At 32.1% G+C, this 23,847-nt stretch overlaps 1 protein-coding gene across 1 annotated transcript; it reads right to left on the reverse strand.

Annotated features, from left to right (window-relative positions):
- Positions 1–15,524: 15,524 nt before the first annotated feature.
- On the reverse strand, positions 15,525–16,511 carry LOC129911234 (tigger transposable element-derived protein 2-like). Its single transcript, XM_055988963.1, has 2 exons — positions 16,047–16,511; positions 15,525–15,974 (listed from the first exon to the last, which is right to left on the reverse strand). Exons 1-2 carry the CDS (start codon positions 16,419–16,421, stop codon positions 15,672–15,674), a joined length of 678 nt encoding a protein of 225 aa, XP_055844938.1. The 5' UTR covers positions 16,422–16,511; the 3' UTR covers positions 15,525–15,671.
- Positions 16,512–23,847: the final 7,336 nt, after the last annotated feature.

The raw sequence follows: 23,847 nt of genomic DNA on the forward strand, positions 1-23,847 counted from the left end.
AAATCACGTTTAAATCCGTAGAGAGCAGTGAGCAAGAACAAAAATATTAATCCAGCATAAATATTGGAACGATAAGTAAGAAACAAAACAACAAAAAATTCAATAATCATATAATCTTCATTATACTGGAAGAGTATGTCGAAGAACATTGAAAAGATGGGTTGGATCGCTTTCATGAGTTCCTTCAAAACCGCTTTAAGCAAGTCGATCGCAAATACAGCAAGTTTCTGCGCCAGTGATAGGAACCAATGGACACAACTTTGAAATAACTTTTCCACCCAAACAAATGTTTAACAAATGTTAATGTTTATGTTGATGTTTACATTGATGTTAATGTTTAATCACTCTAGAAATTTTCTTAAATTTGTACAAAATAATTTGATTGAAATACTTGAAATAAAAATGCAACCACTTTGTTCGTTTGTAAGTTAAATTCGTTATATTGTTTTATTTTTAGTCATAAGACCTATCGTACAGCCGATTCGTACAATCAATCATCAATTTATTAGATTTAAAAAAAGTAGCTCAATAGTGGAACGTAATTTGCATATCATTGCCCAATGTATAATTTTAGTACTGAATTTACTACTTTTGTACTTTCGTACAGTTTATGTTGTGTTGTAAGTAAGAATCCTCTTGACTCGTTACTTTTTCAGCTCATCCGTAACAAGGTTGACATGAAGATTTAACTTTTGCTGAAGTGCAAATTTTTCTTCCTCTGCTTGGGCGAGGGACAACATAAGATGATCTAATTTTGTTTCCAATTCCTCAATTGTGGAAGATCCTCCTGTTGAACGATTGTTTTATCGAGCTGTTGGCTCGATAAAACATGATTATATTTGTGTAGTTTTACTTCTTCTTTAAATACAACTCGGACACCTATTTCGTTTTATCATTTTTTCTTTATTCAAATATTTATTTGTAGCAAAACAACCTTTCACTTTGAATTCTTTGGATAGACTAACTAACTTGGATGTTTGAATCTTCTCTCGTTTCTCTTTCGTTCGTTTGTGTCTGTAGTTGTATGTAGATCTGAGTATCGTTTGTCTGTATCGCTTGTGCATGTATCATTTGTGTCTGTCTGTATATCGTTTTCCCATATTTGGACACAAATTTTTTGTGTTTTTTTTTTTTTGAAAGCGTAAACGGAGTTGATGGGAACAATACGAGTTATTGTTAGTCTCTCTTTTTTTTTTTTTTTTTTTATTGCCGTTTCACACAAGAAACAAGGAGACCCCTTTCTATCGCGTTGGTATGCATAAATAAAAAAATAATAAACGGTATTCTTCTCTTTTTTTTTGTAAACAAATCACGACGAAAACTCGAGGGGTGAACAAAGTTGAACTCACTGCGCATGCAAAGATGTTAATTTGGTATGTGTATGTGTAAAAAAATCACACTCTTCTTTCTTTTCTTTTTTTATTACAAGGATTTTATTTATAATAAATATTGTTTCATTATGATTCTGTACTCTGTACATTTATTAATTTAATTACATTATATTTCTGTACTCTGTACGTTAAGATTAATTCTACTAACTTTATATAACTTTTTATTTAATAATAAAAACTCGACCGACATGCTTAATACGTCTAGTCTTTACCGGGCTATAGAGAGAACTGAATTATATAAAAGTAAGAAAAGGGTAGATTAACTAATATTATCACAAACAAAAATGGTAGACAATATTTAATACAGATACAAATACAAATACATTGACATTCTTTTGTATTGCATGTCGGTTCGATACAATATCTAATTTCACCACTTGGAATCCATGTTCTTCGGGTGATTTTATATACTATAAGATTTCCTTTGAGTCTTTCTGCAATGTTTTTTAAACCATAAGCTCATGAGGCTTGGTTCTTCTTAATCTCCGAAAATGGTTTCTTATATTCAGGACGGACACCATTTCAGAATTAGTATGACTTTGCATTCTCTGCGTATTTTTTAACAACTTCTGTAACCATTTCTATATTTGACAAATTGATCCAGTACTGTAACGTGTGGTTTTTAATGGTGCACGATGATGAGGATGGCTCTTCGAAATTTTCTACAAATTGTTCCGTTATCCAATCGGAAGTCTTCAGAGTTATATTCGGTTCCAAGCACATCGTGGACCACTCGCTGTGTTTAGAATACTTCTTAAATTTTGTATACAAAAAGTTTGATTAAAACACTTCGAAATATAATCGCAACCACTTTGTTTGTAAGTAAAAATCGTTATAAATTTTATTTTAGTCATAAGACCTATCGTATACTCGATTCGTACAATGGCTGCATCAATTTTATTATCCTTTTGAATAATAGCTCAATGATTATAGTACTATAATTGATGCAAAATTATTATGTCTAGTATTGGAGTGGATGAATACAAAAATCGCTCCGTGTAAACGCCATTCAAAACTGCTGTGTAAAAACTCTGTCTTTGGCATCACTTTTCAAGCACTATATTGCCGACCCATATTCAATACTTTTGTAATTTCGTACACGCTGTTTAAAAAGTCTTTCTTTTGGGCAATGACTATTTTCCGTGCGTAAAGAAGGGATTCCGTCAACATATGCAGAATTTTCTTGGCTTCGAACATCTTGGCTTTCAAAGAGAGTAACGTCAAAATCTCTATAATCGTAATTGAATGGATCAGAAATTCTTTCGTCCATATTATCTGGAGCAGTATTACAGAGACATATGAGTCATTATCTCTTGGCTGCAAGTTGTTGCTTTCCGCATTTCTGCGTCCTTATCTATTTTTTCGTGGTTTCCTTCACTTCTTCCGTTGCTTTTCTATTCGTTTTGTTCTTCTCCATCACTACTACTTCCTCGACTGCTTGAGTATTCGGCATCAATCTTTCGTCGTACTCTTCTAATTCCTCTCGATTCGGAACTTCTTTTTCCGATTGAATTTGCGAATCGTCGTCGATGATAACTGGATCCCGAAGTGTCACTTTCTTGGTAATCTTCATTTTCTTCTGAATACGAGTTATTGTTAGTCTCTCTTTTTTTTTTTTATTTTATTTTTATTGCCGTTTCACACAAGAAACAAGGAGACCCCACTCTATCGCGTTGGTATTGGTATGTATAAATAAAAAATAATAAACGGTATTCTTCTCTTTTTTTTTTGTAAACAAATCACGACGAAAACTCGAGGGGTGAACAAAGTTAAACTCACTGCGCATGCAAAGATGTTAATTTGGTTTGTGTAATTGTAAAAAAATCAAACTCTTCTTTTTTTTTCTTTTTTTATTACAAGGATTTTATTTATAATGAATATTGTTACATTATGATTCTGTACTCTGTACATTTATTAAGTTAATTACATTATATTTCTGTATTCTGTACGTTAAGATTAATTCTAATAACTTTATATAATATTTAGGTAATAATAAAAACTCGACCGACATGCTTAATACGTCTAGTCTGTACCGGGGTATAGAGAGAACTGAATTATATAAAAGTAAGAAAAGGATAGATTTACTAATATTATCACAAACAAAAATGGTAGACATTATTTAACACAGATACAAATACATTGACATTCTTTTGTATTGCATGTCGGTTCGATACAATATCTTATTTCACTACTTGGCTTGGTTCTTCTTAATCTTCGAACATGGTATCTTATATTCAGGTCGGACACCATTTCAGAATTAGTATGACTTTGCAGTCTCTGCGTATTTTTTAACAACTTCTGTAACCATTTCTATATTTGACAAATTGATCCAGTGCTGTAACGTGTGGTTTCCATGGTGCACGATGATGAGGATGGCCCTTCGAAATTTTCTACAAATTGTTCCGTTTTTTAATCGGAAGTCTCCAGAGTTATATTCGGTTCCAAGTACATCGTGGACCACTCGCTGTGTTTAATCACTCTAGAATACTTCTTAAATTTTGTATACAAAAAGTTTGATTAAAACACTTCGAAATAAAAACGCAACCACTTTGTTTGTAAGTAAAAATTGGTATAAATTTTATTTAAGTCATAAGACCTATCGCATACTCGATTCGTACAATTACTGCATCAATTTTATTATCCTTTTGAATAGTAGCTCAATTGTGGAACGTATTTTATATAGCATTGCCTAATGTATAATTTTAGTACTATTTTCAATACTTTTGTACTTTCATACATTCTCCCGCCTCAAATTGATGCAAAATTATTATGTCTGGTATTGGAGTGGATGAATACAAACATCGCTCCGTGTAAACGCCATTCAAAACTGCTGTGTAAAAACTCTGTCTTTGGCATCACTTTTCAAGCACTATATTGCCGACCCATATTCAATACTTTTGTAATTTCGTACACGCTGTTTAAAAAGTCTTTCTTTTGGGCAATGACTATTTTCCGTGCGTAAAGAAGGGATTCCGTCAACATATGCAGAATTTTCTTGGCTTCGAACATCTTGGCTTTCTAAGAGAGTGAGGTCAAAATTTCTATAATCGTAATTGAATGGATCAGAAATTTTTTCGTCCATATTATCTCTTTAGTTGATTCAGAATTTGATATATTAAGTTTTGGTTGTTTTTTAAGCGATTTGAGTATTTGTTGGTGGTTGTGTGATTCTTGATGTCTTTCTATATGCCGTTTGTTGTTTATAAGTTTCATTTTGCAATATGAACAAAATGGCTTTTTGTCAATTTCTTTCAGAAAAGCAAAATCACTCAACCATCCCTGACGAAACCTTTGTGTGCTCAATTTTGTAGCTTAATTGTGGAACGTATTTTATATAGCATTGGCTTATGTATAATGTTAAAACTATTTTAATACTTTTGTAATTTCGTACACGCTGTTTAAAAGGATGGTCACTAAATTCCTTAGAGAACAGCTGGATAAGTCTTTCTCTTGGGCGTAAAGAAGGGATTCCGTCAACATATACAGAATGTTCTTGGCTTTCAAAGAGAGTGAGGTCAAAATCTCTATAATCGTAATTGAATAGATCAGAAATTCTTTCGTCCATATTATCTCGAACAGTATTACAGAGACATGAGCCATTATCTCTTGGCTTCAACTTGTTGCTTTCCGCATTTCTGCGTCCACATCTATTTTCAATTTTTTCGTGGTTTCCTTCACTTCTTCCGTCGCTTTTCTATTCTTCTTGTTCTTCTCCATCACTACTACTTCCTCGACTGCTTGAGTATTCGGTATCAATCTTTCGTCGTACTGTTAGAAAAGGTCACCCAGGATTCAGTTATCTGTTCCAAATAAAAAAGTTTAATAAATATTTAAGATGATTAAGAATTTTTTAGATTTTATTAGAAAAAAAATTATTTTGCGAGAACAAAAAATTTAAGAAAACGTCTGATCGTATTAAAAGATGAAGCAAGGGGGAAACAGATGTTGAAAGTCTGTTTCCTTACTGAATATAAGTTTCTTTCGTCAGGTTTGTTTGTTTATGATTAAGGGATTCCTCTCGATTCGGAACTTTTTCTTCTTTTTCCGATTGAATTTGCGAATCGTCGTCGATGATAACTGGATCCCGAATTGTCACTTTCTTGGTAATCTTCATTTTCTTTTGAATAATTATACGAATAAACACTAGAACTTTCACTGTTTTCACTGTCACTTCCAGAACACATTTAAGCAGTTCGAAAAAACTGATCTCTATTTATATACGAATAAAATAAGTTTATATTTTCAATTATGCATGGTAAAACTAATAAAACATTGTGACAACGAAGGCGACAGCTGACGCTTTTGCCTGAAAATATGCAACGATTAAACTGGGCTCAGAAATTACTACCCATGGCTTGGCTTAATCATGGCCTTCGGCCGATTGTAATTTCGGAGCCCAGTTTTCACAATCTCAAAAACTATTTTTATTCCCAATTGGAACTTTTGCAAATTAATTAATCAATTTTTCCAACTTAACAAAATATCGCTCGAATATTCGAAATAATTTTTCGCTGAACTTTTTCCACCACTATCTCACTTAAAGGTCTTCCAAGAAGTGAAGACCAAACTAAATTTATGGTGGTGAATTATAAATCACATTTACGTTGGGCATGGGTAAATACTTCATGCCTTTATATCCTGAGTGAGTCATCTCTCACACATTATATTTAAATTGCATATTTCATCAAATCATTCTATGGACCACCCGTTCAAATAGATAATAATTCCACAAATAGTTATTATATGGACTGCCCGTCCAATACCGACTTTATAGTCTGTGTGAACCATCAATCACACGTCACACTATATGTTTTGAAGTAAACCTGTTTTGTTTGCTTTTTAATTACAACTAAAAAGGGCTTTTCGAAGTTATATTAGAACGACGTATATTTTCATCGATCGATTTCAAAATCGAATTACACCTTTTCTTTACTATTTATTGTTAATTATTAATTTTCGTTAAAAAAAAAAACTATATCAAATTATATTTGTTTTACGTATAATTCATGTTGTTGACATATACTACATTTCCTAACATATTTAGTTACATCTGACCTCATCTTAGGCCAGTAATATTTTGCTCCTACTCTCGAACATGTTTGTCTTATCCACATATATGTATGTAGGGACTAGGGCTCCCTACAAGGCTTTTCCGTTTGTTTTAAATAAAACACTGGCTCTATTCTTTAAATACGTTATAATTTATTGACTTAATAAATATTAGGTTTAAACGAATAATTTAGACGAAGTGAATTAAGTTGCTTGCGGCTTTTGAAAAAAAAATATGCGACTACTTGCTTCAATGCGAGTATACGATTAACTGATTGATTTACTTTTCTAAATGAAAATGGAATATGTAAAGGAAAATGAGTGGAAAGGGGCGCGTATTCTGTTTTGTTCGTTCGTTCGTTCGTTTGTCTGGTTTTATGTCTCGTCTTTCTTCGTTTGTTTTATCGTCACCGGGTGTTCCCGCAGAAAAGGCTGCACCTACATATATGAATCGTGAAATTGTATTTAAAATTAACGTTAATAAAAAAAAATTGTTTGGTATAATATTAAATTGAAATTATATGATAAAAAAAATATATTGAAATAGCGAAAAAAAAACTTACATAGAATTTCTGGTAATACATACAAAAGTATACCACTGGTTATGTTTCAGCTTCAAGTAGTTAGAGGAATCCCACAAAACAAAAAAAAAATACACCAATGCAATTGAATTGCTTATCAAATTTATTTGCACAATTTATAGCTTTCCACTAATGAATTATTTCCAATGATTTGACTGCAATAAAAAGAAAAACAACGACAGTAAAAAGCACAAGAATATTTTTTTTTAAATAAGAATTAAATAGAAAAAGACAACACCAGAGAAAGAATATAAGAAACAACACAGCACCAAATTATATGCTTTTCTTTTTATTTTCCACAATTTACAACGAGATTATTTAATGACCCTTGTTTCGTATTTTTTATATTTTTTGTCGGGTAGATATTTTATCCGCGCACGTCTGTATACTATCACTGATCGCAATCGCAATCTGTCAACTGTGTGAGATTGTCGATTGTTGGCCTGTGGTGGCCCTTCTTTTATCCTTGCGAGAGCTTTATGTTTCGAATATTGTATAGTTTTTTTCTTTAATACAAGAGCTTTTGTAAAGCTTTATTTAGCATGGAGTTTTAGATGAGTTATTTCTGTTTTGTTTAATTAGTGTTTTACACGTGCCAGTCAAATGAACAAATATACTTTTTTGAATAATGTTCAACAAAAATTATATAATTTAATTAAATAAAAGAAATGAAATTAGACAATGTGTCTTTGATAATAGTTTTATTTGGAATGAATAATTTCTTGATTTACAAATTACAATGGCTAGCAAAATTAACATGATTTAGCAAAAATTGATGTTGACAGGAATGACATCTTAGATTGTTGTTTACACTGTACGATAAGCAAGTTTGATGGTTCAGTTGGATGTATGTATGTTTACACTATAGGACTCCTCATTTACATGGTGCAACACATCTTTTTGTTCGCAGTTTGGTTCACTTATAACCATGTGACCATTTCCAAGTTGTAGAAACTCGTCTATTGAAAGGAAGGCTCTACACCGCAGTTGTGCGTCCAGCACTCACATACGGTTCACAATGTTGGACAATGTACAAAAAGTATGAGAGTAAGTTAACGGCAGCTGAGATGAAGATGCTTCGTATGACAGCAGGAGTAACAAAGCTTGATAGAATTAGAAGTACGAAGATCCGAGGAAGCCTTCATGTTAAAAACACCATCTCCCAAAAAATTGAACACGACCGACTCAGTTGGTATTGCCATGTTCAAAGGAGAGATCCTGAGAACCCCGTCAAAAAAGCAATATCATACAACGTTCCAACACGAAATAGAAAGAAAGGTAGGCCTAAAAACTCCTGGTACAAGCAAATGCAAAACCACCAGCATTCAGTTGGCCTTAGAAATGGAACAATACAAAACCGGGAGGCTTGCCGCCGATTTCTGAGGTCAACCCGGCGAACCCCACAGGCGGATCACTAGTGTGAAGCAGTTACGTGGGATAGTTATGATCCCCTCGACATCGAGATCATAACAGCGCCGAGAAAAAGGAAGAAGAAGAAGAAGAAACTCGTCTATTGTTTCGAAAGTCTTTCTGGGCTGTTTTAGCGCAAGCCCGAAAACCGGCACTAAATGAAACCCTAACCAAAACCCTAAAAGAACCCGATATAAATGAAACACAACAGATTTTTTAACGTGGAAAAGCCTTAGCAAAAACCACGGTTTATTCTTTTTATGTAAAAAACTTTCCGATTATAACTTAAACAATTCTTTCGATTCCTTCGATTCTTTCGTGTTAATCTTTCCGAGTTCGCAACAAGACTAATAACAAAATGGTTTCTCTCCAATAAGAAGGAGAGAAACATAGAAACATAGAACGAGAGCACAAAATAGCTCTGTTCAGTTAAAAGAAACATCGAACGAGAGTTAATCAACTCTCCGTTCGATAAAAATACTTCCAATGTTTTCCTTCGCAGTCCTCTTTTCACGAAGCTCTTTTCTTAAATTAAAAACTTCTTCGGTCAACCGCTGAAACATCTTTTTGTTCACATTTTGGTTGACCTCTAACATTTAAAATATCGGAGCAAATACAGGCATCTGAAACTAAATATCAAGTAAAGTTTAAAAGTTTGCATATTAATTATAGGTACAAAATGAATTACTTTTTTGACTTTCTTTTGATTGTCCAAATCAAGGATCAATTGTCTTGAGGTACCTTGTCCAAGTCGAAAAGCACGTGCCTATTTTAATCCGGCAAACAAGTGTTATGTACACATCCTGTATACTATCCTCTATACCCTTATCTCCAATGTTATATTATGACTTTGATTAAAATTAAAGAAAGATGATCTTGTTTGGTTTACGTTCAGCACAAGACTGACTCTTTATTATTGAAACTTTTATTATTGAAAGAAATAATAGAGATAGGAAGTAAAGATCTTACTGGAGCATCACAGATAAAAGCTAGAACTTTTATTTTGAAGTTCTTGTCCTGAAACTCAAAACCAGAATCCATAATTTCCTTAAATTTTTCTAAAAAATGGATGAAGAAAATTATCAGAATCACCTGGTTTTGAGTTTCCTCCAAGAACTCCCACTAAATGGAATTCCTTTGATCCAACAACGCTGCAAAGTATTGGCCAAACTTGGCTCCTTGAACTATTTGAAACCGCAAGCTCATCAATGTTGAAATCTAATAATAAATCTGTGTTTGTGTTCCTTCCTTTGTGATGTGCTTTGTTGTCAAAGGCTGAGGTTTCGCTCGCCGGATTCCAAGGTACAATTAAAGTAAGCACGTCAGCTTTAATCAAGCGGTTTTACTTTATTTAACTCTTGAATCTTATTTAACAAACATTAATTCTGTTAAACAAGTATGGCCCAGTTCCAACTCTACTATTTATTTCGGCTTGTTGAATCTGGAATTGTTCGTTTGACGGCTTTTCTTCGTTCTGGTATTTCCTCTAGTCGGCTTCTTTGAACCCCTTTGGCAAAGAAGGGTTTCGGTTGATAAAATCACGGATTGCTTCGGTAAAAATCACGGGTTCCCCCGGTAAAAATCACGGGTTGCCCCGGTAAAATCACGGATTACTCCGGTAAAAATCGTCGGTCGGATTATTAGACCCCTTACCACTGGTGGGGGGAAAGTCTAATAATGTATTATTTTTAACTTTATGTTGAGTGTCTAGCTTGCCACAGACCATTACCGGAGAGTGTCTAGCTTGCCACAGACCATTACCGGAGAAGGATTCTTCCAGAAGTTTTGCGTGTTTTTCCTGTATTTCGACCTTTCCTTCGGATCCAGTTTTGATCATTCGCCTGATGTTATTGATGCAAGTCTCGGCTAGTTTTAGTGTGGCATTGAGTAAATTGTTGGCGGTGCAGAGCTTCTCGATGCGTTTAATGATAATTGTTGGTATATTATCCGCCAAGCAAAATATACCCAGGCCACCATCCCGGATTGGGCATGGAAAATGCTACAGTGTGAGTGGGCGTTAATATGCAGAATTCTTCTGAGGACTAGTCTGATTTCGGAAGGTTCGGCATGCTGGAATCCGTCGGATTGGGGAGGTTCACTTCCGCTTCTGATTTTTTCCACAAAATGATTTATCATGCCGATTCGTGATAAGGGTAGGGAAATATATTAGGAATTTCTTTTCGAGCTACATATTTTAGTATAGGAGAACACGAGACAAGGGAAAATTGGAGTCAGATGTTGATGAATCACTTGGTACCCACCCAGGCAAATAGTTCGCTAGGTTTACGGGTTAAATAAATGTATTTTAAATGTGTTTAAAGTTACTCTATACGGTCCAACAAATATTGTTGCTAATTTTCCCTGAGTCATTTGGATCCGCTTTATGGCAACTAATTCATCCTTTTTGTATCTTATGGGTGGTTTTCTCTTCTTATCAAAACTTTTTCTATTTTCTTCTTGAATCTTTAAAATATTTTTGGTTGCTATATTACGAATTTCGTCTCGTTCTTGACAAAGTTCGTCATATACTTCATTATCTATTATTTGTGTGAGACTAGCAAGTTCTGAATCCTTCCTAAACTTCATTTCGCATGATAAAACATTAAGATCCGTTATCTTAACAACTGATGGTTTTGAAATGTTGCAACTACTAGATTTGTGTTCGTATTCATTGCAACGAAAACATTTGAAACCTTTAGATTTATTTGGACACGAATCTGTTGTGTGCCTTTAATCTCCAAAAATATGACATCGTTTGATATCATTTGCAAATCCAGAAGAAGACGCTTGAATGATTGGTTTGTGTTCATTTCTTTTATTTTTTATCTTTTCATAAATTTTGAAAGCTTCTTTTAATTCATCAATGGACTTAGCTCCATACAAGACATAAGTCTCACTACTTTTGTCACCAATACCTTCAATAATATAACTTATTTAAGTTTCCTCTTCTACGTTTCCGTTATTTACCAAAGCACTCATTTTATAAATATATTCGAGAAATGTTTCATCTCTCTTCTTTTTCCTACCTGTCAGTTTTTTATGCATCTCAGCGCTATTAAAGTTTTTTTTTTTTCAAATTCGCTAAGTGATTTTTCTTTTAAACTCTTCCAACTGTTTTTTCCTTCAAGCTATTTACAAAGAGTCGAGCTGACCCTCTCAGTAAACGCTTGGCAAAAATAAATTTTTGTAATGGGTTCCATCCTACAGTGTTACTCATCTCTTCAAACTCTTTTACTCAACTCAGAACGTTAAGTTCATCATCCCCTGAATATTGCGATATGGACTCTTCCATATCTCGAAATTTGAATCCTGCTCTCATCCCCACAGCACTATTTGCAACTGTATAATGGCTTGCACTGTCATCATTGTTGTCGCTTTGATTGTCTTTGTCTTGATTGTTGTGTCTTGGTTTTCGTTTCGTATGTCTTAAAAATGAGCAATTAACCGCTCTTGCAGCTCAGCCTTGTTCCCTGTACAGTCCAATATTAGTTTTTGAAGATTTTGTTTTCACTTAAAAAAAAACTAAATTCAAGATGTTGTAATTAGTTTTTGAAGATTTTGTTTTCAGTTTAAAAAAAACTAAATTTTTTTTTTTTTAGTTTTTTTTATTATTTTATTTTGTCATTTCAAACGTCTGCTTTGACGTTTCTAAACAAATTGTAAACAATTTATGGTTTGGTAGCACAGATTTAAAAATCTTCAAAAAAAAGTTAAGCCTAAAGAATTCTCCGGGCTAAACAACTAAGCCCAAGAGGCTAAAGTGTTGTTGTATTTGCTCTGAAGAATGCCACCCAGAGAAAAGTCGGTGTAAAATTAGCCTATTTCGGGCTCTAACTCTCCTTAGGACTAAGGCAATTTTGAGCTAGCTTAGTCCTAGGCTAATTTAGCCTATTTTGCTAAGGCAAATTGAAAATTTTCAAATTTACCTAAATCCTAACCTAAAATTTACCTATTTTACCTATTTCCTTAGGTGATTTAAAATTTCGGATAGTGCGTACTTTATTTTGTCCAGTACTGTATATGTAAAACATGGACTGTACAAAATAATACATTGATATGATTTAATTAATAAATGCATTTATATCATTTAATAAAGTTGAAACAGAAGGTATTTTTTTACCGTCTTGAATATTAAAGAAAAACATTTGTAGGTATAAAAACCCATACCGAAAAACACTGTGGAGGCTATTGAATATTTAATACATAAACAAGCTTTAAATAAAAAATAATACAGTCTAAATATGTATCTAATTTAAACTTAATATTGTCCAAGGATACGTACAAATTATTATAATGAAATTTCTCACCAACAACAATTATGTATTAGGGGCTGAAGTTTTGTTTTCGATTTTAAACATTCGTCCCGTTTTATTTTAAGCATAGGTTCAATCTGGCTTGCACATTCCACTTCCAAAGTGAAAGAAGATCTTGAATCTTTAATTGTGAAGTTCTTCAATTTACCATTGAATTGCTGCGATGATGGAGGCAATACTCCATGCAACAGAGTTGCATAGCAAATATTGACGTTATCTGAAAATAAATTAATACCTCATAAGTAAAAAATAATTAAAATAAATAACTGTTTCCCAGTCCCGCTTATGTTTCAGCTCGTTGCAAACCCTTTGCATCTCGGTCTCGTTTATTGGTTCTACATCACAAACCTCTTTGTAATTATCTTCCACTTCTGCTAGTTTAAGATTCCTTGATGACGTGGGATCAGTTTTATAGAGAGTTACCCACTTTTCGTTGATTTTTTTTACACATCACAGAAGTTCGATTCCACTTATATTGGCATAATGGGCTCTGCATTTAGCTACTATTTAAAATACAATTATTTGTTTTAATCTTAATCCTGACAATTAACTATATTGAATGCCTTACATAAATTCCAATTAAGTTAAAAAAAAATGAAACGCAAATTATTTTTTTAACAACTCGAGTGTATTAAAAAAAAATTATTTATTTATTTCACTTAAAAACTATCTTAAAACTATCTACGACGACGCGCTCACTTCAACTCGTTTTTGGTTGACTTCTGTTGATTGAATGCAAACTGAGTAAAATGGGAATGCGATGTTGGGGTATCCATATGGCAATGGCGTGGGTGTCATATCTTCCTGTGTAGCTGCGTGGGTGGTTCATTTTGCGGAGTGTGTTGTTTTATCTTCCTTTGTATAGCTGCATGGGTGGTTCTTTGGTGGAGTGTATTGTTCACTGGCAGTTATAAAGCTATCTGCCTTATGCAGGATATTATCTGATATTATATAATAAATATTTTCACCTGCAACAACCATAGGCTGTAAGTTGAGATGAAGGCCCTTGTGCGAGTCTTTTGTCTGGCGGTATTTCACCAAGACGTCTGCTTGGTTTTTTGCTTCTAAAATGTTGCTACTGATGGAGTCCTGAATGGAAACGTGCCATTTTTTTCCGTTTTACAGTTGAGTTTGTTGACTGGGAGGAAGTTTAAAATGCAGCAATTTGAAAGTAAGAATGTCTTTCTGATCTTGATTATCAGCATTTTTAATTTTATTCAATAACAGCTGCACGGCCTTACTTGCAGTCCCAGCTTGGTCGAATGCACTTTTCAAAAAAGCCGTTTGAAATTTTGACCAGTTTTTCTTTAAATTTAAAGACTTTTCTTCATCAAAAAGAGAAATGAAGTCTAAATCAATGAAATGAAGTCCAAAAGATTGAGTGAAAAGTGGCCAGTCTTCAAAAATGTCTGCGATATTCTCTAAAATGTCTGACCTCCTGATATTGAAGCAGTCTTTCCATATCATGAATACCAATTCTAATGGCTGTGTATTGTATTTAAGCCAATCTTTCGCGTTTAAGCTTTTGAGTGTTCTCTAACTCCGATAAACATGACGGCGATGAAGGTGATGATGAAGTTGAATTTCCCGATATTGAAGAAACCTGCTGTTTGGAGCGTCTTGATAAAACTCCTTTTTTTCTTAAAGTTTTAATTTTATTGTTATAGGTTGAATAAAGCTGGCCTCTAGCTCTACTACCATTTCCACTTGCCATCTTTGTTTTTTTTTTTTAGTTGTTCGTATTTCTTTTAGTTTTATAGTTTTTCGTATTTATTTTGCTTTTATTTTTTATATTTTTGTATTTCTTTTGTTTAAAAAGTTAAATTTTATGTTTTTCGATAGAAAAATGATCGCGTCGCAAACACAGAACACACTTCTTAGAGATGATTACACAAACAAAAACAAAGCGATATTATATTGGAACCCAGAACCGGTATTTTTATTGTCCTTTTATGTTTAGCACAAAAACAACAGTACTGACCTGGGATCGTCACCCGGCACGTGTTCGACGAAGACTGAAGTTTCAGAGCGTTGTAAAGAAGTTCCCTCACTAGCCTTGGTTTTATTTTCTTCTGCTTGAATTCTCGTAAGGTCTGTCTACTCGTGCCGATGCGACGTGAAAAGGTTTGATCGCGACTAAACTATAAATTGAATTATTTCATCATTTTAAAATAATTTTTCGGATAGTTTCAAATTAACTTATAACGTTTAATTGGTAACCCAGTTTAGCCCCGTCCGTTTCGATTATTGTAAATCTTCAATTATAAATAGACAAACACAAACACTTAAATTTTTTTTATTGTCATCGATTGATTTCAAATAATTCGATTTACACCTTTTCTTTTCTATTTATTACTATAATTGTTAAACTGTGTAGTTTTGATCAAACTATATTTGTTTCACCTATAAATCGCGTAACAATTTCAATTCGATTTACAAAACTTACTACTTAACCGCTTTGGATGTTCCTTGGCCTTCCGAGTCTCAGAAAAGAGTGAATTTCTTAGAAAAATTGTCAGCCTTTTATACTCTATTTGAGCTTGCAGCTGGTAGTTTTTTCAGATGTCTAGCCGATGATTGTTAAGATTTTGTAATTTTCTTTGAACCTGTTGGGAAGGAGAATTAATGTTAGTTAGATTTTCCATCTCAAAATTAATGAAAATTAAAATAAGCTAGACAAAGTTAGATCTATTACTTTGAAATATACTTTAAAACAATACAAGAACGAATTTCAAATAAAAGGATGCTACTTTTTATAAATTTAAGTATATACAGTGGAATCTCGCTAACTTGAACACCTACGAAACGAGGCCTGTTTAAGTTACTGGATTGTTCAAGTTACTGGAAAAAATAAAAAAGTCTTCGTTTTTATACGTTTTCATTATATTATTTTAAATGTTAGTAATTGACACAAAACACAATTGTATTTAAACCAACTTTGGAAAAAAATTTGTTATTTTACATTGCTTAGTTTTCTGCAAAACATTTTTTAGCGTACTTTCTCTGAGGTTTTGGAGTACTGTAAATTCAGATGATGTTCTGTTATTTTGACTGGCCCAATCGATCACTTTATCGATTGATTCGATGGCTTCGGTGTCAGTTACAATGTTTTGCACCATTATAACATCACCCGGGTCAGATTCATTTTCCGAATCGATGTCTTCATCTTCAACACCATCAGGAACATCTTCATCGCGTAACCATTCGTTTACTTCTTCTTCGGTGTAATGCTGTTGGATTGAAAAATAAAAGTTTGTTCATTAGGTACCTACTGTTTTGTACTTAAAGTCAAGAAATGTTACCTGATTATTGTCTATTTGTTCGAGCAAATGTATCAAGGGTGCTTCTTCCCCATCTGCAATCAAGTTTTCCCTCCAGCGTTCTCTGAGAGTAGATAATGGGACATCATCTTCGTCGTTAAAGAAACTGTTATCGACATCATTAAAAATGGGGTTCCAGCATTTTTCAAGAATTTGAGAAGTTACTTGATCCCACGATTTTGACATCAATGTAATGGCTTGGCGCAAATTGAAGTTCTTTAGGGCAGAAATTATATCTTCATTTTTGTTGGCAATGACCAACGACAGCAAGTTTGACTTATAATGCAGCTTCGTAATTCTTATGCCATTTTGATCCATCGGCTGAACTAACGCAGTGACATTCGGTGGTAAGAACATTGTGCAAATGTCTCCGTTAAGATACCTTAACTCTTCTGCCGATGGATGGCATGGAGCATTGTCTATAATCAGAAGTGCCTTAAGTGGGAGATTTTGTTCTTTGCAGTGTTTCTTTACTTGAACTACAAAGCTCTTGAAAAACCATTCCTTGAAAATGTATTTTGTCATCCCATGCATTCATAGAACTTTTGTATTCTATTGGCATTTCAAAATTTTTAAGACACCGTGGATTTTTTGACTTACCAATGATCATAGGAACGAGTTTGTGGGTACCTGTGGCGTTAGAACCGAGGAGTAAAGTCACTCTTTGCTTAGGAATTTTTCCTCCAAATGCACTTTTTTCATTAAACGATACATAGATTTTTTTGGGCAACAACTTCCAAAACAGTGCAGTTTCATCAACGTTGTAAATTTGTTGTGTTGTCAGTTGAAGAGCGGCGATTTTATCTTCAAGTTTTTTTTTGAATGGCTCAATAGGTCCTGGATCAGCAGCTAATTTTTCTCCACTAATAGTAAGCAATCGAATACCGAATCTTCTCTTCCATTTCTGAAACCACCCAGAACTAGCATTGAAAGAGCTACCTTCTTGACTCTTATACTTTATAAACAACTGTTTGGCTTTCTCTCTTAAAATGTTTCCGCTTATCGAAACATTTCTTTTGCGCTGATTCAGGAACCATTTGTAAAGGATCCTTTCCATTCTTGGATGCTCAGCTTTTTTAATTGTGCACATTTTGTCTGGTCCAGAAAAAGTATTCGCGATCCTTGCTGTGATTTGTTTCTCATTGCGCTTTATATTGCATATCGTACCTTTTGAAACACTAAATTCCTTTGCACAAACCGTAACGCTTTTTCCTTTCTTTATTTGTTCAACAATTGCTGCCTTTTGTTTAAGTGTCAACATTCTAATTTTTTGTCCTTTTTTGTTCGGAAATTTTCCGAAGTAGCCTCCAAGTCTATTGATAATTTCACTAGGCATGGAAGGGAAGTCAGGCACAAGGTGCTGACCAATGGCGGTCTCGATATTACCGAGAGACCGGAGTTGTAGTGCGATAGGCTCTGGTACTGCAAATTGAGCTGTTTGAATCATTGTCAAAACTTGCTGTTCCTCAGCAGTTAAATACTGAGAGTTTTTGCTCTTTAATGTTATGATTCTGAACCATAACATTGCGGTACTGAAATAATCGACATATTCAGGGAGGATTAGTTTGCTCAAATTAGGATTGTCGGATATGAGCTCTCCTGTCATTTCCCTAGATATCTCAATGAGAGCTGGTGCACTAGGAGTGAAAACGGTGCGGTTACCCACTTCGTTGGCTTTCTCAAATTTGTCCGAAAAGTTTCTAAAATGGATCCTCGTTTTATTTGAGGTTATAATAAAAAAAATTACATTGCTTTTGTCATGGACCACGCGCGAATTAATATTTTATTTAGTAAAATATATTTTTTTAAAAGATTTGTGGATTATATCCTTTATTTGAATCTTAATAAAATGTCTACAAAGTTATGAAACCTATGGCTTTGCTAATAAACTAAGAGTGACTCGAATGAGCACTGTTTGGTGTATTTATACACTTCTGTTACATATTGTGGCTTATGTGCTATATATATATAACGTTTTATCGTTATTTTAATATTTCTTGGATTTTGTGTACGTGACCATGATCATGTTTGCTTTTCTTTGTTTAATTCTTTATGTGTCTGGTTTCTATATTTAAAAGCAAATATGATTGTTGGTATCGTGCGCAAATTTTACAGTTGGATTTATTTTATTTTTTAATTTACAATGATATATTGGAATTAACTCGCGCCAACATCGACAAGGAGAACTTAAGGTTACGAACACACTTATTTTTATTATAAATTATTTCGATAACAATACCAAAATTATACTTAGCTTTTTTAATTCCCCAGATTCTATCTCCTGACTCTGAGATCTTCTAGATAATACTCTTCCTCCTGAGCTTATTTTTCCCCTCCTGGACAATAATCAGCTCACTCCTTTTTCAATGTTATAAATCCCCAACTGGGCTTTTTCTTTTTCCTCTTTTTTTCACAAAGTTAGTAAATTCGTAACAAAAACTATTTCTTTTTCTGTACCAATTCGTTTGGTGGGTTTTTTAAAAGCTCATGCATGAGGTTACACGGCATATAGCCATCCTTCTCTTTCGGACATTCAGCAACGTCTCTCCCATTGGCTGAGATTTGCGTCCAGGTGCATTGGTGAACATGATCACCAATAGCTCAGTGAACGCATTCAACCCTTTTCCGTCAATTCCAATATAAAAAAGTTTGCGAAAAACTATTTTTATAAAAACTCGCAAAGTAATCTCTTATTGTATGGGAGTAGAATAATAAATTGATCATAACAGTTAAAACTAGCTGTGATAAAATATACCGCAACACTATGTCAAAAGGGTTTTAAAGTAGCTAGAAATGTTCTTTACTTTTACTTTCAAGGAAAATACAACTCAATTTTTATGAATTAAATAAATTGCAGGTCATAAAACATAGTTAATTTAATAATATATTTCATGAATTTAAATTATTATTTTTATTTAATGCTTAAATTTATCTGTCCAAAATAGAGCACATTTTTTTTTGTTATTTTGTTTTGTTTATTCATGTCGTCATTGTATTAATGTATTATATCTCAGGTTGTTTATTTGTACGATATTGTTATATAAGGTCCAAGTCATAACATTATATTACTTAATTTTATGCTTTCAGAAAGAAAACAAAAAAAAAAAAGTTAAACTTAATAATAAGAAACATGGATAAAGCTAAAAATTAAAAACAAAAAAAAAATTACAAACTAATAAAAAAACAACAAAAAATAAATAAAAACAATATGAAAACTTGAAAAAAAAATTATAAAATATCTTTAAAAAAAAAAACCAACTAAAAATTTGCTCAGTTATTATAATTATTTAAAATTTGTTTAATATTCATGTAAAGCAATAGAAATAGTAAAATAATACAAAGTACTTGTGTCTTTGAATTTGAAAAAAAAAATAAAAATCACGTAAAAAGGTTGTGAATTTTTGTAAATGTATCTTCAATTTATTTATATATAAATGTACGCTTAAGTTAACGATCTATGAATGTATGTATTTTTTTTTTAATTTTATTTTTTTCTCTCTGTTTATCACCGGTTCATTTAAAATCGCATGTATAAAATATTGTTATAAGAATGTAAAAGAAAATAATTAAAAATAAAAATACGAGCGTGTCTAAATTGAAGATAGATAAAAAAAAACCTATTGCTAAAAAAACAACTAAATTTTCATTATGTCATATTTTTTTAAAACTTATCCAGTTTTTAAAGGCAAAAGTTCTTGTTATTAGGCAAAACTTAAATGAATTAAATTCCTATTTTTGTACAAAAAAGAAAAATTGCTTAAAACATAAAAATTATAAAAAAAATATAAAATAATAAAAAGAGAAGTTAAAGAAAGAAGGAACACCTCAACAAGAAAAAAAAATATTGTGAAGGGATGTGCAAGTACAAAATTTATTTCTGATCCTTCCAATAGTTTTTTTTTTATATACAGATTTATACATTTACTATTATTAATAATAATATATACATATTATAATATATTTGTTAGTTTTTTTTTGCTTTTTTTTCCATCTAAGTAACAACATCACACTCATATACATGTATAGTACTTTATGTACAGTTTGTAAAAAATATATATCAAAAACCATTCCTGTTAAAAAAAAAATATATTATTATGCTTGCACATCTTTTATTTATACACGGAAATTGTTAAGTAAATGAAATTAAAAAGAAAAATATATATAAAAAAAAAGTCTTTAAGTGAAAATAAAAAACAAAAGCACGGTTCCGTGGAAACGCGAATATATTCTAGTTTTATTTTTTTTTAGAAAAAAATTGAGTTATAGGTATACAAAATGGGAAGAATCAAGGACAGATAAGTATCTTAATATGTATAAGCAATTTTTTCAGAGATTTTAAAAGGGTAATTCCATGAAAAAGTGGACACGAATTTTGAACAAATTATGCAGTCTTTTTTACTTTTTTTATTAGCAAATTACTATTTACAAACGTCAACTCTTTATGCAAGTTGTAAGAAAAGATTCTTTGTTGTATTCCCTTATGGATAGACATAAAATTCAGGGAGTTTAATAATCTTAAAGCATTTTTATAGCATAAGCTTGCCAACAACAGAAGAATTTCACATGAAAATGACGGAAAAACAAGCAAACTGAAAATATGATGAGTCTAATAGTGACGATAACAATATCCCCTCGTGAGTGCTAAAATACATTTAAGCAAGCTTCGTTACACACTATTCGATTAAAAAAAAACTTGAGTGAAAATGCATCTTTTTTTTACTTTTGGAACCACAAATCGCAGGTAACATGAGTTACCAAAATAATGTAACGTGAGTTACCTAAATATTTAAAAAAATTTCCTCGAAATATTGAAAAAATGTTTGGTTTTGTCACTCATATTAAAAGCTTGTAATTTTGTATGTATGGAATCTTCATTGAAATCAAATTAAGATTCTTAATTTCACATAAAAACTTCATACTGTCGGACTCTAAAAATTAGTGTCCGATTTTTGTAACGTGAGTTACCATCAAACTTTTATTTTTCCCAAGCAAATGTTAAAAATAAAGACAATTTTTTCAGTTAATTATGAAAGTAATAGTTATGCTCCATTCATGGATAGTAATTTCGTATCAATTTACATTAAAATTGAAAAAAAAAAAATTATTTATGTGTTGGAAATTTTTGTGAATGTAACGTGAGTTACCATGGAATTGCCCAAAATGTGAACGCACTAGATAATGCTGCTGAATCTAACAGAAATAAGTTTGAAAGTCCAATTTTCTAAAACTTAAGCAAGTTCGTAAACGCAATATTTTGCGAAAGTCTAAAAAAGTGCTTAGCAAATTTAAATCTGTTTTCTTCTGTACTCAGTTGATAAGCAGGCTGCAGTTCATCCAAAAAATTTGCATTCATTCTATTAGATTTATCTAGTCAAACAAGACAAGATTTTAAACAGTATACAAAAGTAAGCATACGCCGTAGTGAACAAACATTTAAAATGGTGTATATGTACCCATGTAAATGCGCTGGAAGTTATACTTACCCCCGACCGACCCCTCCACAAATATGTTTGTGAAGATATAATATAAAAAAAAATATTTTCATACCGTTTTTGGATATTTTTCCTTATTTTGAAAATTTAAATTTTTCTTTGAGTCATTTAAAATTTAAACGATATTCATTAATAAAATTCTCAAATAAACTCAAGAGAATTTGATTTTGTTCATGTAATAGCAATTAGGAGTACAAATAAGTCATTTACAACTGCTAAAATGTGCTATTTTATTTCATCTCTAAACTAAACTAGTACTAAAATCGAAAAACTTGAAGAATTTATAGCTTTTTGTTTTGTCATGATACGATCATTTTTCACTGAGTCTATCAAAAATCAGTAAAAAAAAAATCACGCATTCGTTTGTTCCTTTAATTTTTTGAGACTCACATGAATTCTACCAGCAAACGCAATAATATTATAACAGCTAAACGAAAACGAAAGTTAAACGATAGGTAAATGGCAGTCGTAAAGATTAACGAGTATCGTTGAAGTAAAACGATTATCGTAATACGTAGTCGCATTTCAACGAAAAAGAAATAGTTTGAACGATAATCGTTTAACAAAATAGGGCCCCAGATCTCAAATGAACTCTTGGTTTGCATTCATGATAAAGCTTAAAGAGACCTTTCTTTTGATATCTCACTCGAAGAATGTGGAGGAAATTTTTTAAAATGCAATTTTTTTTCGCCATTTTTTGGTTTTTTTTGTTTTTTTTTTTTTTCAAAAACAAAAAAAGTTACCTAAATGCATAAGCCTGTGCACTGTGAACTCATATCTGTAAGCCAATAATTATTTGGAGCCTTTGTTCCGCAACATATTTGCCTCCGAATACAAGAAAAAATAAATATTTTGATGCAAAAAATAACTGAGCAACCACACCACACCTCCAAGAAACTTGTGTTTTTCAATAATGAAGAGAGCTCAAAGGTCAAAGAGACCTTTTTTTGATGTCTCACTCAATGTATTTGGATGATTTTTTTTTTTAAATAGATTTTTTTCGGCAAAGGGTTAACCTTGGTTTTTTTTTTTTGAAAATCTAAAAAAATAATATTATAATTTTTTTTACCTAAATGCAAAGGCCTGTTCACTGTGAACTCATATCTATAAACCGAAATCTGTTTCGAGATTTTGGTCCGTTGACATCTGCCTCCGAGTGTAAAAAAATGTTTGGATGCAAATTACTCAGCAACCACGTCTCCAAGAACGTTGATTTTTTTTCAACAACCTAAAAACAAAAATTGTTATTTTAAAGAGACCTTTATTTTAATGTCTCACTCGAAGAATTCATAGGCCCTGCTGTTCACTCTGAACTCATAAGTAAATGTAAACCAATAATTGTCTCGAGACCTTGTTCCGCTGATATCAGCCTCCGAGTCCGAATGCAAGCAAAAAAATGTTTGGATGCAAATAACTCAGCAACTACATCTCCAAAAAACGTTTGGTTTTCAGTTATGAATAGAGCTAAAACATACCTTTCTTTTGATGTCTCACTCGATGAATTAAGAGGAATTTTATTAAAATTCATTTTTTTGATTGATTTTTTTCAAAAATCTAAAAAAAAAATTTGTGATTTGTTTACCTAAGTGCATAGGCCTGTTCACCGTGAACTTATATCTGTAAACCAATACTTGTTTCGACCTTGATCCGCTGATATTTGTCTCCGATTATAAATAAGAAACATTTGGCTTTCAGTTATGAATAGAGCTTAAAGACCCCTTTCATTTGATCTCTCATTCGATGAATTTGGAGGAAATGTTTTAAAATGCATTTTTTCATCAAATATGTACATATTTATTAAATTCACTTTTAGAAGTTTATTTTTGTAAACGTTAATTAACAAGGCAAGTAAAAAGTTACAAATAAAGTTACATAAAATAAAACCATAACGGTAGATAATGGGGGGATATTGGGAATACAATTAGTTTAGTGGTATCCTCCGCACAACACATAAAATATATTTTCAATAAAAGAAAATGTTCCACATACGCCACAGTGACCGTTCAATTATTAATTTTCTTTATATGAAAAAGTTTACTGCTAATGATTATGAATCCGGTTGTATTTTCTGTGTTGTGTTACGTGATTTTTTCATTTGCCATTCGTTGTTTGCATTGTCCAGTATACTTATTTAAAGTTGGATAAAAATTGTTTTATAAATTATTAAACACCTTTAGTCGCTATTATTTTTTATTTCCAACTCTAACAACACTGTTAGCAATTAAAGCTGATTAAATCTAAAGTAAAATTCTTCAAAAACAATATAAGTAAGTATAAAAATAAAACACCAC

This window comes from Episyrphus balteatus, chromosome 2 (assembly GCF_945859705.1).
Source record: "Episyrphus balteatus chromosome 2, idEpiBalt1.1, whole genome shotgun sequence".
Lineage (NCBI taxonomy): Eukaryota > Metazoa > Arthropoda > Insecta > Diptera > Syrphidae > Episyrphus > Episyrphus balteatus.